At 44.9% G+C, this 17,521-nt stretch overlaps 1 protein-coding gene across 2 annotated transcripts in view; it reads right to left on the bottom strand.

The window, feature by feature from the left end:
• PATZ1 (POZ/BTB and AT hook containing zinc finger 1) overlaps positions 1-17,521 on the bottom strand; it is a 53,918-nt gene that overhangs the window by 5,409 nt on the left and 30,988 nt on the right. For both annotated transcript variants that reach the window (XM_029619300.1, XM_029619301.1), the window contains exons 2-3: positions 9,581-9,644; positions 9,146-9,317 (exon numbers count right to left, since the gene is read on the bottom strand). In XM_029619300.1, coding sequence (XP_029475160.1) covers positions 9,146-9,317; positions 9,581-9,644 — 236 coding nt within the window. The remainder of the gene's footprint in view (positions 1-9,145; positions 9,318-9,580; positions 9,645-17,521) is intronic.

Genomic DNA, 17,521 nt, shown 5'->3' with positions numbered 1-17,521 from the left:
ACATGGAATCACCATGGAAATGTCATGGCAAACAAATCTCTGACTAGGGTAGTCCTAGACATGATCCACATTACATTTTAGTATAATCTCTCACTGGGCAGCCTGGAGGTCATAAATTGGTAAACTGGTCAGAGACTGGTTTAGTGATAGTGACTTTACCACCACTGTGTCTGTTGGCTGAAAAGATGCTCACTGTTCAGTTCCATGTCTGCAATGTCTAAGTGATATTACAGAGGGGACGATGGGAAAGATTTGATTTCTGCAGATGAAATCAATTCCTATGATGGAACTGAGACACTAAAAATAGTGAAAAAAAAGAGGAGCGATTAAAACCTCAAGAAATGATCAAAATTTTACCAGCTAAGATTTAATACAAGGAAACAGTCATATCTATAATGCACAAATCCATGACAGGTAGTATGGCATGGATGTACAGCAAGCAAGTGAGGTATCTGCGAAGGATATATAATGATCAAGGTTGAAAAATAGCACACGGCCGCAGTGATGAGAGACAGACAAACGCTGCGGTGCACAGGAAAAGGTGTAACTTGTAGAAAAAGGATGCAATATATCTGCATATAATACTAATGAAGTCTAGTGTCCCAATTCTAGTAGTCATGCCTCTAGGAGAATACGGATTGGAGGTGATCCAGAGAAGGGTTACAACAGTGCATAGTTTTCGCCAAAAGCCCAGCAAAATAAGATTCAAAGACCTAAATCTGTAAATCTTAGAGGAGGAGGGACCTGCAAGGTCTCCAAAAGCTCATGTTCTACATTTTTTGTTGGCCCTATAAATGGTATCAATTTATAAAAGTTTCTAAATCTTATGAATAACTTTTCTGTGGATAGAAGTTCTAGGACATGGGGGTTCTGATTGGAGGTTGAAAGAGGGTAGTAAGGACTACGTATTTCTTTATATAAAAGGGTGAAGGAGACACAGAATAGCCTCCCAATGCAGTTAAAAGTGGTACAGGGATTCATGAAAGGAGATAAGTAGAGGATTCATTGTGGTGGGGAAGCGAGGAGAGTCTGTGGAATCAGCAAGAAAGGAGCATAAGTAGAGGAGATTAACTTTCAAGTTATCTGCCACGATAGCCCATGCTCCTGCAGCACTGCCAGATCTGCCTTTCCCCACAATCTTTACAAAACAATCTGACCAGGATCTATCTATAGATACCCTTCGGAATGGAAACTACAAACAAGTTCATTGTGTCAAATCCCACATTAACTTACTGGCTTTGAATTAACAGGAACAGAATGGTTGCTGCTAAATAGGTTCAAGGTCGGCACCAAAGGCCAATGCTTCATCACTGGGGTTTCAGAGCCAAGTCACTGTGTACTTGTAGAAAGAAACAGTAAACCAAGTAGTCAGCTAATGAGGTGGCCATTTCTTGGCTAAATAAATTTTGTTTTTAATTACTTGCATTTTCAAACCCGAGCTCAAGGAGAGCTACATTTAAGTGCTGCAGATATTTCCCTGTCCCAGAGGGCTTACAATGTGTTTGTACTTGAGGCAGAGGGTAAAGTGACTCAAGGTCATAAGAGCATCAGCAGGATTTGAACACTGTAATCCTGATTTTCAGCTCGGTGCTCGGACTACTAAATTATTTCTCCACTCCAATACATAAGGGTATTTACAGAGCAAATAATGAAAACATAACCTGCAAGGTGTAATGATGGTGAGAAGATACTGAATCTAATGTAATGGCATTCGATGAATGTGAAGAAATTCACATATACCAGTTTGTTTGGAAGAATAAGTGAACAACAGATTGGGAGATGACAACTCCCAAAAGTCTTGAAGCAAAAATGCAAAGATCCTGAAGGTGAGGCTTTCAAAACAGGAAAGACGACCACCTGATGCACAAAAACCATTTGTTTCTTCAGTTTGTGTTCTTCTATTGTCCTAACTCTTAAGTAATGTGAGTCAGTTATTCTGACATGGTGACTGGAGATGAGACCCCTAGACCATTAGTGGTCACTAACTACACTTATAAATACAGCACTAGGTCACATCATATTTGCATCAGAAACTGTGAAATAAAAGAGCTAAGCTCCAATCCCACCACCACAAGATCTTAATCACTCAATGCCCCTTTCCATATCTCACTCCCACTTACAAAGATTGTACCACCTTATCTGCAAAAGCACCTTAATACAAAACAGGTTCAGTGTGCTTTGGGGTAATGTAGGATGCCATCATATATAACCCCATTCTGTTACTTTTCTGACTGTCTGACAAGTCGCCAGTGGAATGCTATCCCATAAAAACTGCTTTGCTGAATAAACATGTGAGCTCAGGGCTGCACCATCTCTTACATAAAGACCATGGGGACATTAGCCACCTCTCCAGCCCACCACAGGTGTAAAACTATCAACACTGTTCCAGAATCTTGTGCATGCTTGAAGTAGGAGGATTCTGTTCTAGTCTAAATTTATCTTTTTCTGGCAGTTTCCTCAGCATCCTTTCAACTTAGGGTCAATCTGAACCAGCCTCTATGGATGTTACAGCACCATTAACTACTTAAGGATTCTCTCATTTTTACCCTTCTCCCTCTTTGATCTAGCTCAACCAGTTACAGACCACAGTCTGCTCCGGAATAAAACAGGCCATTGCTCTATCATGACAGGACTTCTCCCTCCCCAAAGTATCTCCAGTCATCCTGAAGAACAGGAGCTGGGCTTGATTTCCTGCACGCTGCTATAGAGTAATCAGACCACCTTGAGAACAATTTTCCAGCTGCCAGGCAAGAATTCCTCCAATGAAAACCAAACATCAGGACATCTCCCACCCTCTGAAGAGATCCATGGTGAGGAAACAGGAAGGTACATTCCTACTATGGCAGTGAATGGAGCAGAGCAGCTCTACAGAACTTAAACATGAAACTGCAGAGTGTGTAACTTAGCACTAAAAATTGGCCTCAATGCCAGAGGAGTAGAAAATTGTTAACATAACATTGGTCTTTAAAAAGAATGCCAAAGGAGACCTACGAACCACAGACCAAGAAAGGAAAATTGGTTCTTACCTGCTAATTTTCGTTCCTGAAGTACCACAGATCAATCTAGACACCTGGGTTTATGCATCTCTACCAGCAGATGGAGGCAGAGAACAAAAACGTTGAGGCACTGCTACATAACCAAGTGCACCACCTGCAGTCCCCTCAGTACTGACCTGTACCCAAGCCAAGATGTCTACCTTAAACCCCAATAAACCTGGGGCGAACAGATACTTAAAGGTTGAAGCTTCCTGAAAAAAAAAGCTAGGCCCTTTTAACCTGACAGAACACACATCTGAAACTATGCACACTTCTCATTACTCTGAATATATCCCATATCAGCTCAGCAACATCCAGAAATACCCCGGATCAGTCTAGACAAGTGGGATGTACCCAAGCCCCTCTATTCTGGGTGGGAATACGAAAGACCCGCACGCAACACACTTTCCCCAAAAGACGCCTCCTCCGGCACCTGCACACCCAGGCGGTAATGTTTGGGTAAAAGTGTGAGGAGAAGACCATGTCATTGCACGACAAATCTCCTCCGGAGAAAACAGTTGATGCTCCACCCACGAAGTTGCCTGCACCCTAGTGGAATGCACTCTCAATCCCTCTGGCACCAACCGGCCCTTACAGATGTGAGCCAAAACTATCGTCTTTCAGCCATCATGCAATAGTGTCCTTAGACACCTTATTTCCCTTCTTAGCGCCTCAGCATGGGATAAAAAGATGATCAGATCTCCAAAAGGCATTGGTCTTAAGATATCGCAAAAGAATTCTGCACCCATCCAGCAAGTAAAGCTCCCTTGCCATAGGAGCATCCGCACACAAATTCGGAAAGGTCGGTAACTCAATCACCTGGTTAAGGTAAAAGGAGGAAACCACCCTAGGCAAAAAAAGAGCTAAGTTCAGATTCCATGCTGGACAAATCTTCTGAACTGGAGGACGCAAACGTTTTGCCCCTTTGAGGAAACAAACCACATCTGGGGGAGACGCCAGTCTTCCCTAAATCCTACCTCAAAGGGAACCTAAGGCTGCCACCTGAGCCCAAAGGGAATTATTGGCCAAACCATAAGTGAAACTGCTTTGCAAAAAAAAAAAGAAAAAAACCAACCAAAACCTAGCTAGAATCTGTGGAACATCCACTTTCAAAGGCTGCACCTTATTCTGTAAACACCAGGATTCAAAGACTCTCCACACTCAAACAAAAGCCAAAATTGTGGAAGGCCACCTTGCCTGAAGCAAAGTCACATTCACAGGCTCCGAATAATTTTTCAAGCAGAGCGGTCGCTTATCAGAAGCCAAGCCCCTAGAGAGAAGTGATCCTCCCAGTCACAAAATATGGGTCATCGAACGGAACCTGTCCACCGCCAAAGAAGGTCCGCAAACCATGTCTGGCGCAGCCACTCGGGAGCCACCCGAATCACCCTGCCTGGATGAAGCTCAATGGGTCCTTGTCCGGATCCATTGCAGTATACTGCCACTGACTCATCTGACATGTTCCTGTCCTCAGCAGTGGACCGTCCCAGCCCAAGGAGACACGGGATTTCTCCAGAGCCCACCTGCTTTCCACCCCGAAGCTTTTTAGTCACAAGGGGTTTCCTGGAAAGTGGCCACCTGGATTTTGCCTCCTTCTCAGCCAGATACGCCTTGCAAAGAAGCAGGACAAGATCCACCGAAAACTGCTCCGAATCTGAAGAAGTCCAATCCTGCCTAACATCCCCCTGGCCCTTCTCTGCCACCAGCAGGGCTTAAATCGATGGGTAAAAGCAGGGGAGGGGAGTCCCGAGGCTCTGAAGAAGCCTCTTAGCTCCTGCCATGTGCTTTCAAAATGGCCGCTGGTGCCTCCAGCCCCCCCCCCCCCCCCCCCCGAGGCCTGCAACACTAGCCCAGCCAACCTCATGGTCCGACCACCCCCCCCCCCCCCCCCACTGGGCCCCACGGAAGTCCCAGGCTCTCCCGAGGAACCCTCCACACAACGCTGTTGTACAATCGAACTCCTCACACCGCAGCAACTTTTCCGGCACTAAGCAGGTACTGTCCTGAATTGCGGTTGAACCTAGAAATAGCCCCTGCCGCTGAACAAATCCCGTCAGCGGTGCATACCAGATGCTAAGTGAGCCCAGCAATCGGGAGGTTTTTGCCTTCACTCACCCGGCCCTGCCTCCCGGCAGCTCAGCCGATCAGCACCTGAGCAGTTCCCTTCATAGCATCTTATCTTTTTTTTTTTTTTTTTTTTATAAAGGCAGACACCGAATAAAGGAAATAACCAGCAAACAAGGAAAGCACAAAGAAAAGGGCTACATCCCTGATTCTGGATACAGCGGGGAGGACTCAGAGGGGGTGAGGGAACCAGGACTGAGATAGCTCAGGGCTCACCAACCCCCCCCCCCCCCATGTCCAGCTCCACCCAAGGGATGGCCCACAAAGGAACCTAACACCTCAGGGAGCCTTCCAGGAATCTTCTGTCTTTTTTTTTTTTTTTTTTAATCAAACTCCAAACTGTCATCTGTTGGACACAAAGAAATTCTGAGGGACTGCAGGTGGCACTCTTATGTAGCAGCGCCTAAAAGTTTTTAATTGTCTGCTTCCATCTGCTGGTAGGGATGCATAACCCACTTGTCTGGACTGATCTGGGGTACAAACAGGAAATCTGACTTCTGTTTTGGGCAATCTGATAGTCTACCGATGTTGCATAACTTTTGCCTCCCTCGTCACAGCAGCAACCAGAAATCTGATAGAAACATGCAATATACCATTTTAAATCAGCATTCAAAACAGAATTAAACAATTTATAGTCTGTGTGTCCACAATTAGCTTGCAAAATGGCTTTAAAATGAGCAAATTAACAGCTTTTTTTCTGCTTGTTGCTAGTGATCCAGGTATATACAGGGAACAGCTTTCTTTCTGCTTGCTGCTAGAATTTAATAATTATTTGGCTTTTTTGAGAATTGTAGTCAACTGTCACCAAATTCTGTAACACTCATCAGTAGTCTTGCTTTATGTCCATTGAATCCAGCTTTCACTTCGGCCTAATTTTTGGCAATCCACTTTTTCGTAATAAAGGTTGCTTCAACATTGGGTGCCTCACGAAATGCAGTACACTTAATACCCGATGTTGAAGCAACCTTTATTACGAAAAAGTGGATTGCCAAAAATTAGGTCGAAGTGAAAGCTGGATTCAGTGGACATAAGGCAAGACTGCTGATGAGTGTTTTACAGAATTTGGTGACAGGCAAAAATGATGCGTCACCTGATACAAAATCAGTGGTTAGTCACAAAGGTAAATATAATTCCTTGAGTAAGGGGTCAACACAGCTTCTGTTCTTTGAGCAGGGCATCAAGCAATGGATAAGGGGAATTTTCAAAAGCCTTCTGAAAGGGTCCCTCACCAAAATATTTTAATGAAACCAAGCAGTCATGAGATTAGCAGAAAGGCCTTCTGTAGAACAAAAACTGGTTGAAAGCAAGGAAGGACTAAGTGGTCATTCTTCACAGTTGAGGTAAACACACTAGTGTCCCACAAGGATCTGGGCTGGGACCAGTGATGTTCAGAAAGAAGCTAGAAAAGGTAGTCAACAGTGAGATGGTAAAAAGTCTGAATTATATAGAATGATTCTGGACAATTGCAACCAAAGCTGATGGTGAAGAACCTTGAAGGATCTCAAAAAGAAAAAAAATGGAGCAAGTGGGCAATAAAGTAATGCACATGGGAAGACAAACCAAAATTCGCATCTGTATACCAATGTGGTGAAATGGGGATCTTTGTGCCTTTTGAGATTTGTTTTGCACTGAGACCTATTTCCCCAGTAAAACCACCTTTCTTTTGCAATCCTTGAACTGACAGGCAGCCTAACTCCTGCTGTGCTTTGCATTCCTAGCAGCAAGGATTATACAGGATATCTGCTATATATCTCAAAAGTGCATACTCTCCCAGTCTCCAGAAGGTGATGAAATATAACTATCTGTATTACTACTGGTCAGGAAGCCAGTGCCTCGGGCTGCCAGTGCCTCGGGCTATCAGTGATACAGTACCAGAATCTAGTGGGGACTAGAATTCTCCAGTCTTAGCTGGGAGTACAGAGGACTCAGATCTGTGCCCTGTCCCATCCTTGTGAGGACAGTCTGACCGGAGTAAGTACAATGAAACTTGTCTAGTTAGCATAAACTGTATAAATACTTATTTTACCTGTTCATTGTTTACAAATGAAATCTTTTTTTTCTGTTCACTTTTCCCAGTGTTTGTTAAATTATTTAGTTTGTTTGCTCTGTCTGTGACTGATTGATGATCCCAGAAATGTTGTATTTGATTTGTAGCTGCATGTCTAGAAATTGTGGGTTCTAGGGTTGTGTAGGTTCTTGCTGTCCCTAGAAACCCAGGGGATAGCTTGAGGGCAGAGACATGCTCAGAGGCATTTTGGAACCCAGATGGCAGGTGGGACATGTAGGGAGGGGCACATGTACAGCTGCAGGCAGGACTTGCCGAATGTCCACGGGGTTAATCCCAAGTAGGTAGTAGGGGTAGCATAAGGCGTTGTATCAAACATCCCATTTGTTAGGATGCTCTGTTAAGGCACATCCTCTTGCTTACATGAATAAATCAGGTTTTTTTTGAAAGTGTAAATCCTGCAATTTTACGTAATAAAAATGGTAATTTTTTGTTTGAAAGATAAATCAAAAACAAGAGAAATAATTGTTCTGTGTGGCAGCTATTACAGCATAATAACTGGCTGATACACAGAGGAGCCAGAGTGCTCTATGTAAGGGAGTCAAGTGTGGGGTGAAGCTTAAAACAAAATCACACACGTCTTTTCAGGGTTTCCATTTTTCCATACGGCTCTAATTTGGCTGTTACCAGTCAGAAAAGATCTTTGAGTCACTGTGGATATCTAAAATCGTTAAGCCCAAGATACAGCAGTGGTCAAGAAAGCTAAAGGAATCTTTGCAAATCCTTAATTCCAAAGAAACCAGAAAAACGCTGGTCCCTGATGATGAGGTTATCGCAAATATAATTCACAAAATATTGTGAAATTACTAGCATTTGCCAGCACAATGCAAAATTACTGGCTATTGTGGCTTGGGAGGGAGAAGGGAGCAGCAGATCAAGGCTTGGTAAAGGTAGTGATGTATCAGTAAGCCACCAAAAAAAAAAAAAAGCCCTAGTAGAGCGACAATAAAATTGAGTCCTGATTATTCTGCCATTATAAAAATCTACAGTATGTACAGTTCTAGTCATCTCATTACAGGAACAAAATATACCTGAGAAAGGTAAAGAGGAGGGTAACAAAATTTAAAGATGTAAAACAACATCCATATGAGGAGAAACTAACAACTTCAGCTTGGAAAACAGATGGAGAGGAGATATGATACAGATGTATACAATCAAGAAAAATGTGGAGAAAGTAAAGGGAATTAATTTATGGTCTCATACTATAAGAATAAGGGATATCTGCTTAATATCAGGTGGCAGGCTTAAAACAAACAGAAGAGTGTACTTCATATAAAGCAGTCACAGAATGTCCAAAGACAAAAAAAATCCAACTAGAAGAAGAAAAATTGGTCTTCCATTAAATTTACCTAATCATGCTAATATAAACCAGCAATGTCACCCTGACTTCAGCGCAGTCTGTAAACCATGACTGCTAGAATGAGGAAGGGCCCTGCTACACCCATCCTGTTTCTATCCACTTTCTCTGAGAACCTGCTGCTTGCTGTTATCCAGGGCAGGAGGCTGGGTGAGAGGGATTTGTGTCAGAGTCTGGCAAGTCTTATTCTCAAAAATCCCAGTAAGATTGGTAAAGTAAGGACACCTCCTCCTCCACTGCAGCAAAAACCTTTTCTAGCACACATGGAGACAGGATGTCAACCACGGCAGGGTGGGGACTCTCTGCTCACAAACCCAGCATGACACCAAACAAAGCAGAAAAGGGTTTTTCTATAAACACAAAGCCTACTTCACTTTTCCAATCTGTCTCTTACAACAAGAGAACATATGCAGATATCCAGGGACAGGCTCCAATAATGGTCTTTGGTCTTTTCTATGAGGAAGAGATTAACAGTTTTTGCAGACCTTTACAACACAGCTGCTCCTCCTAACCCCATACTTTTGTCTCAGGCCCCAGCTCAGTACCTCCAGCCCGGCTCAGTACCTCGGTTGCAGATAGTGCAGAAGTTGCTGGGCCCTTCACTGTGCTTCTTAAGATGATCTGCCATGTATGCAGCCCGCAGGTACTTCCCACATACTTGACATGGCACCTTGTCTTCATGGCAGGCTAGGTGTGAACGTAACCGGTCCCGGGTGGCAAAGGATGCGTTGCAAGTCTGTGGAGGAGATGACTCAGTAACAACCTAGGTTGGTCAGAGGGTTTTGCTCATAACCCCAACATCGCTCATTTCTATAACATATGGGTTTTCAGTCCTCATTTATCCAGGCCAAAACTGATCTACCACACACATATACATACTCATGCGCACATATTCCAAAACACAACACACTCCCCATTCCTCAAACAGTGAATGCTTGGTAAATAGTATCCCACCTTGGTTAATTAGACCCCCACTTACTAATGCCTACCACCACCTACCTGACATTTGTGGGGTCTCTCCGATGTATGCACCTGTTTGATGTGCCCATTCAAATGGTCTGGTCTGAAAAACAAATAGCAAAAGAGAAAGTCAACAAGCAGAGTTGACTGCAACCCAGGAAGCTCTAGGATCCTGCACTCAGGTGGAACAGCATTCTCCCCCATTTTATCAAGTCATCACATCAGCATCAGGAAGGGCAGAAGAAAAGGAGGAGAAAGTTGAGGAAGAGATCCAAGATCTCCTAAGGCAGATCCATGAGAAGAGGCACTGTCACAAACCTAGTTGAAAAAGTGTTTCAGAAGTCCCAGTTCATGGCATGCACAAGAAAGTCATCTACCTTTCTAGGAATATCCCAGAATTCATCCTGCTGGAAGTTCAGCAGAGAAGTGGGGTGGAAAGTTTTCCCAGGCTTTATTTTTCTATTTCTAAAAGTTATTTGATACTAATGGAGAAATTATTTACCTGATAATTTTGTTTTCCTTAGTATAGACAGATGGACTCAGGACCAATGGATTACATGCTCCCCTGCTAGCAGATGGAGACTGAGTAAGGTTTCAAAGCTGATATCACCCTAGATACACCCCTGCAATATTCTCTTCAAAAACCATTGTGGACATACTATTGAAAAACTTGATTAAAACCTGATTTAAAACCAACTAGACTAAAAAACAGATAACTGTACTCAAAACAAACACTGAATCCCAGCAAGATTATAGATGCCCTAACCTAGGGATTGGGCGACGGTTTACCCATAATCTCTTGGAATCTATATTCATTTCGCAGGCGATTCTTTGGCACCGTTCTTGGGTAGCTGTGGGCAGGATGCAGAGTCCATCTGTCTACACTAAGGAAAACGAGATTATCAGGTAAGTAATTTCTCTATTTCTTAGAGTGTAGCCAGATGGACTCAGGACAAATGAGATGTACAAAAGCTACTCTTGATCGGAGTGGGAGGCTGCCCACTGTCCTGTTAACACTGCCCTTACAAAGACTGAGTCCTCTCGGGCCTCAACGTCTAGGCATTAGAATCTGGAGAAGATGTGTAAGGAGGACCACATCGCCGCTCGGCAGATGTCGAGGGAGACTGCAGTCTAGCTTCCACCCAAGAGACAGCCTGAGCCCTAGTGGAATGAGCTTTAACTTGAATGGCGTTCCTGCACCAACATAGGCTCCCGTGACCACCTCCTTGATCCAGCAAGCTATGGTAACCCACGAAACTGGTTCGCTCTGTCTCCTCCCACCGTGAACAACAAACAAGCGGTCCGTCTTGGGGACTGGTTCTGAAACTTCCAGATACTGCACCAAAAGCCTACTAACGTTTAAATGATGGAGGAGGCGGTATTCTTCTGCGTCCTTGCCTATCTAGGGATGGCAACGAAATGGACTGATTCAAATGAAACTTCAAAACTACCTTGGGCAAGAAGGATAGAACAGCATGAAGTTGTAGCGCTCCAGGAGTCATCCGGAGGAACAGTTCCCGACAGGGCAATGCCTGTAGTTCAGAGATGCGACAAGCTGAGCATATAGCCACCAGGAACAAAGTTTTCAGGGTTAACAAGCGCAAGGAAATACTGTGCAGCAGCTGAAAGGAGGGCCCTGCCAAAAACTCTAATACTAGTTTTAAGAATCCACAAAGGAACAGACCACCATAGGGGATGGCTGAAGTGCTCTACCCCTTTTGTTAAACGGACCATGTCCGGATGAGCCATCAGGCAGGTTCCTTTACCTTGCCCCTGAAAGGAGAGCGTCTCTACCTGGACCTTCAAGGAGTTAAGGGTCAAACCTTTAAACAAGCCATCATGTAAAAGTACCAGAATTAGTGGGATTTTGACCGTCCGAGGGGAAACACTGCAATCCTTACACCAGGTCTCAAATACTCTCCAGACCCGCACATACGCTAAGAACATAGAGAACTTCCATGCATGGAGTAAGAAAGCAACTACTGCCGCAGAATATCCATGCTTCATCAGGCGACCCCTCTCAAGGGCCAAACCGTAAGACAGAATTAAGTCAGATACTTGTGAAGAACCGGTCCCTGCTGAAGCAGGTCCCTGTGCGGTGGGAAGTACAGGGGGTCTCCACCAGGAGTCTCCGCATACTTTGGATGCCTGGGCCAATCTGGAGCTACTAGTATCACCTACAATTCAAAACATCAATCCGCCCAACCAGATTCCAGCATTTAGCTAAACTGAAGATCCCCGCGCCTAATCTGACCAATCTTTCTACTACGAAAGATCGTTCATTCATCATTGCTGGATCCACAATATGGAACACCATGCCCCTCTGAATTACGCCAGGAACTTTACCACAAAAAATTTAAACAAAACCTAAAAACCTGGTTATTCAAAAAAGCCTACTATTAATGAACTGAGTCCTATTCTATTCTTTCTAGTTTATTTCCACAGACACTCATTATTGATATTTATTCTCTTAATACAAAGTTATACATGGTTTTGTATTCTTTCAGTTATTATGTTATATTGTAAAGCGCTATGCTGAATTAATGTTTGAATGTAAACCGAGGTGATGTTACTTACATGCCCCGGCATATAAAAAATCCGTAAATAAATAAATACATAGTAGAACTAATCCCCTGTGGCACTTGATTGTGCGAATGATCCTGGCACAGTAGGGGCCACAGAGGGAAGGCGTACAGCAATTCCTCTTACGGCCAGGTCTGAACGAGAGCGTCAATCCCCAGGGACCACTAATCTCTTCTGTGACTGAAGAATCGTGAAACTTTCGTATTGTGAGATGAGGCCAGCAGGTCAATAGGAGGCCCCAGCGATCTACCACCAGCTGAAAGGCTTTGACAGACAACTCCCATTCTCCTGGGTCCAGAGTCTCCCTGCTTAGAAAGTCTGCTCTGGACATCTTTTCCTGCGATCCTCTGTAGATGTATTTCTGCCCATCTCCTGTGACACTTGCTGCTCTTCGTTCCCCCCTGGAAATTGATGTAGGCTACAGTTGTTGCACATTACGCGGACTGCTTGACCCTGAAGTATGTGGCTGAACTATAGACACACCAATATGATTGCCTGAGCTTCCAGGCAGTTTATGTTCCAGAGTGCCTCCTCCTTGGGCCAATGCTCCTGGGCAGTCAGTTCCTGACAGTGAGCTCCCCACCCCCAGAGGCTCACATCTGTTGTGAGGAGCAGCCAGTTTGGTGGGGACAGAGTTACAACCTTGCTCAAGTGAGCTTCCTGCAGCCACCACTGGAGCTGAGAACATAATTCCATTGGTAGGTGGAGGTGAATTGAATAGTCTTGAGACAGTGGGTTCCAACGTTACAGCAGGGAGCATTGAAGTGGTCGCATTTGTACCTCCAGGGTTGATACCATCAAACAGAGGACAGCTCCACACAATTGGGCGTATCGTGTTCGTCAACCAAAGCACTTGGGTCATCAGCTTCCTTGTCCGCGTGGATGGGAGGAAGACCTTGCCCTGCTTGGTGTCGAACCAGACTCCCAGATATTCCAACATCTGGGAGGATTTGAGACTGCTTTTGTCCAGGTTTACAACCCGAGTTCCTGAAGCAGGGAGGTCACCCTGCTGGTCACCCAGAGACTCTCTTCTATGGACTTTGCCCTGATCAACCAGTTGTTCAAGTACAGGTGCACCAGGATTCCCTCTTTTCTCAGTGCAGCTGCTACAATCACCCTAATCATGGAAAACGTTCTGGGGGTGGTGGCCAGGCCGCAGGGCAGCGCCCGGAACTCATAACAGCAGCCTAATACCGCAAAGCATAGGAAACAATGTTCTTGCTGCATTGGAATATGAAGGAAGGCCTCAGAAAGGTCCGGGGAAGTTAAGAACTCTCCCGGTTGTACTGCCATTATCACGGAGTGGAGAGTTTCTATGCGGAAATGAGTTTACTCGTAGATATTGGTTGACACTCTTGACATCCAGGATGGGGCAAATGGAACCCTCCTTCTTGGGTACGATGAAACAGATGGAATATCACCCCGTATTTTCCTGGGGCGCAGATACTGGAATTATAGCCCTCTACCTGAGGAGCCTTACCAAGGTAGACTCCACTGCCTGCTTTTTGTGCTGGGAGTGGCAAGGAGACATCATGAACATGACCCAAGGAGTGCTGCGAAGTTCTAGTGCGTATCCTTCTCATATGACATCCAGCACCCATTTGTTCGAAGTGATATCGATCCACCGCTGGTAGAAGAGGGACAGTCGACCCTCTATCTTCTCATTCCGAGGGTGGGTCAGCAAAACTTCATTGGGTGGTTTGGGACCGAGACTTCCCAAAGGACAGAGACCTCTGAAATGCTGAGTTTCTGTAGGGCCAAAAAGTTGAGAGCCCCTGGATTGACCCGTCATGGGCGAGGGGCGCTATAACTGCTCTCATCTTCTGGTAGCCGGCACTGGAGATTCACCCCATTTACTAGCCAGCTTTTCCAATTTGTTTTTGAAAAGGAGTGATCCTTTAAAGGACATCTTTGTGAGGTTTGCTTTAGAGGTTGCGTCTGCTGACCAATTTTGCAGCCATAGCTGTCTTCTGGCCGATACCACTGAGGCCAATCCTCTGGCCGATGTACGGATGAGGTCAGAGCCTGCATCAGCTAAAAAGGCGGCGGCGGGTTCCATAATCTCTCTGGAATTCACCCGAGTCATCCACCTCCCAAGAGAGAAGCAGGCACAAGCAAGCTACCAGGGCACAACAAAAGCCATCTGTAAGGACATTGCTATTGTATCAAAGGCTTGTTTAAGTATGGACTCAGTCCATCATGCGCATCCTTCAAGGCCACTCCTCCCTCCACTGGGATAGTTTGTTTTAAGATGGCGCAGACCAGTGCATCCACTTTAGGGAAGAGTAGACCTTCTCTTGCCGCCGGATCCATTGGGATTCTTCTTTGGTTCCATCATAAAAGTCCACCCCAGGAACTTCCAGCATCTTCAGGGTCTGGGAAACCAGGGTCAGCAATTCATCTCTATGGAAAAAATGTAACATGATCCGATATGGTTCTAAGCCCGGTGGGATTTCCCATCTTCCATCTGGATCCCCGTCTTCGTCAGAGCTGTCCGGGTCCCTGCCAAGGATACCTTTGGTGAGGTGAGATATATCTCGAGTTCTGTCGATAGGGTTGGGAGAAGGCCGCCTGTCTGGCTGGGGTTGTAACCGGACAGGGGCAAGTGAAGGAGACTGCACCTGTATGAAAGCTTGAAGGCCTTGAAAAAATTCCACCCAAGAGAAGGCAGCCAGGTCCATGCCTAGCCCAGGAAGTACTGGGGTAGGAGACACTGAATTTCCCTCTCCCATGGACAACCCAGCCCCGGATTTACTCCGATCCGGGGTACTTTGTGTTAAGGTTGTGGCTGACCCATCCTCTGATTGGGAGGAGCCAGGTTTAGTAAAGTCTGGATAAGCCAACTCTCCCTAGGCCTCTTCATAGTGCTGACATAAGTAAGAGTCCAGGTCAGACTGTGTAACCCTAATATGACAAGCAGCGCAGAGAGAATGGCACTTATGTTTCCTTGCTGCTGGAGCCATTATGGATGTTAACTGCGATTCAGCCAGCTCATGCTTAAAATTTTGTGCGCACAGATATAGGATACCTAAGTGGTCCACGATGCAGCGTATGGACAACCCATGTGCTCAGCTTTACCTAAATTCTGTGTGGCGCTCTGCACAGAGCCGGCACACACCATGGGTACTGATGCTCTATGGTGGGCAATACAAGATGCAAGCAAGATGGCGTCACCGCAGCCTACCACGCGGTGTGCCTACCGAGCCTCAAGCAGGGCCTAGCCTACCGGGAGGGGCCGCTCAACCCACTTGGAAGCCCACTTCCTCTTACCCCAATGGGATCAGTAATGACATCTGTACAGCGTGCCGAGCAAGGAGACTGGAGGAAGTTTTACCGCAACCCCTCCATCTCTGAATTGGGAGGAATCCTCTTATTTATTTGCCTTGCCTGGGCTCGGCACTTACCGGCAGAGTACAGAGATGGTCTCTTCCCCACAGCCAGAGGGCTTTGGCTGTCATCGCCGCGCTCAGCTTCCTGAACCCACTGCCTTTCCGCTGCTTCAGCAGCAAGGTCCATGCCAGGAACCGGCTACTGGACAAAGGCACACTTCTGAGGGATCTCAGAAATCACTTTAGGAATTCTCAACTGGGGGAGAGACCTTTAGGTATCACCGCAGGAGAAAAGGGCTCAATCTGTCTCCAATTTAAAAGTTGAATTTCTTCTTAAAGGGTACAGTGATTCCCATAGGGAAAGCACACCCACATCTGCTAGGAAATGGAGATATACTGAAGGGCTGAGGACACTGCAGGGGGATATCTAGAGGGACGTCATCTTTTAAATCTGACTCCAACTCCATCTACTAGCAGGGGAGCATATAACCCATTGGTCCTGAGTCCATCTGGCTACATGCTAGGAAATGCATTTTATCATTAGTGAATGGATACCAATGCAATATCAGGTGTTTAGAATGTTTCAGTATAACATTAAAGGATATATTTTCTAAATTGAATTAATGTGCACTATCCATCTCATTGCGGCTTATCTACCAACAATGCATATCAATGTTTTAATAAATATACCCTTGAGTCTCTCAAGTTTTCCCCCCCAAATATTTCAGTTCAGCTACTTGAAAAACTGAGACAGTGCAGAAAATTACTGACTGTGGCGGGTTTTTTTTTGTTTTTTTAAACACTAAATATATAGGTTACATAACATGCCACATTGGATCACAAATCTTTTAACGCTATCAGGCAAATTTGCATATTAAAATTCTCACATATGTTTCTCTATGGGCAAGCAAGAGAAAACTCTGCCACACAAGTTGGTGACATCTGATGGTGCAGAGACAAAAAGCTCTCAAAAAACCTGAGGTTTTTCTGAATATGCGCAGTGGAACTCTTGAGCAGCCACTGCATAAGTCTCAGTCTCTCTTCTCTGATGACAAGGACACAGTCTGAGCACAGGCGGGGGGGGGGGGGGGGGGGGGGGGGGGGGGGGGGGGAGGGGGTCCTGCACAGCCACCACGAGTCTCCTCAGCCTCTCTTCACCCTGATGAAATGTTTTTGTTCTCCTTCGTTGAATTTTCTTGTGCTACTACTCCATTTATTTTTTTCCATTATTATTTTATTAAATTTGACTTTCTTTTCCACAATGCCAGGCAATAAACCTGGATATCTTTTAAAGCCTCAATGTTTTTATATGCCCTTAGCATCCCTACATCTGCCATCTCCGGTGGATTAGGACCATTGCATGATATCCCTAACTGTGCCAGAATGTCTCCAACCACCATAAAATTCAGAATATTTGAGTCCTCCTCAACCTTCTGAAGCACCATTCCTTTGTGAGAAACATGTGGCTAGACTGTCAAAAATTATTTTAGTAATATTCCAACTTCTCTACCTCCCTCCATCTCAATTAGCCTCCCATATTGAAGATCACTACCCATAAATCGGAATCTCAATTTACTATTCTGCCATTATCACACCAGTTTGTTATATCTCACCTACAATTTAAATCTCAAGGTTCACCTACCTCCAAGGATAAGACAACATGAGAACCTCCTATAATACTCTCAAGATGAATTACAAATCATATGATTCTATTTCATACTATTGCGATGGTAAATAATCCACCAGTCTTCCATAGGACCCCTTGCCTCAACTCTCCCAGAGTACACCTCCAATGAAGGATGCTCATCCAGTTTTTCTTAAAAAAACAAACAACTAAAGTAATTCCATTTACTTTACAAGAGACAAAACCTAGAAAAGATATTTAGTATGCTAAAATATATCCAAGCTCCAAATTAACTAGAAGCAGTCCAGAGTTCTTTGGAACTCTAAACAAGAATGTGGCAAACACCATTATCTACAATACCTGTAGCAAGAAGGTTAGAGTTCAAATGCCAGGTACAGCCCTAGTCCTGATCATCAAAAGCACAGCTTCCACAGAAGTGGAATC

The sequence above is a fragment of the Rhinatrema bivittatum genome, chromosome 11 (genome assembly GCF_901001135.1).
Source record: "Rhinatrema bivittatum chromosome 11, aRhiBiv1.1, whole genome shotgun sequence".
Classification (NCBI taxonomy): domain Eukaryota; kingdom Metazoa; phylum Chordata; class Amphibia; order Gymnophiona; family Rhinatrematidae; genus Rhinatrema; species Rhinatrema bivittatum.
Note: the sequence above shows the minus strand (reverse complement) of the source record. Positions and strands in the feature narration are given on the sequence as shown.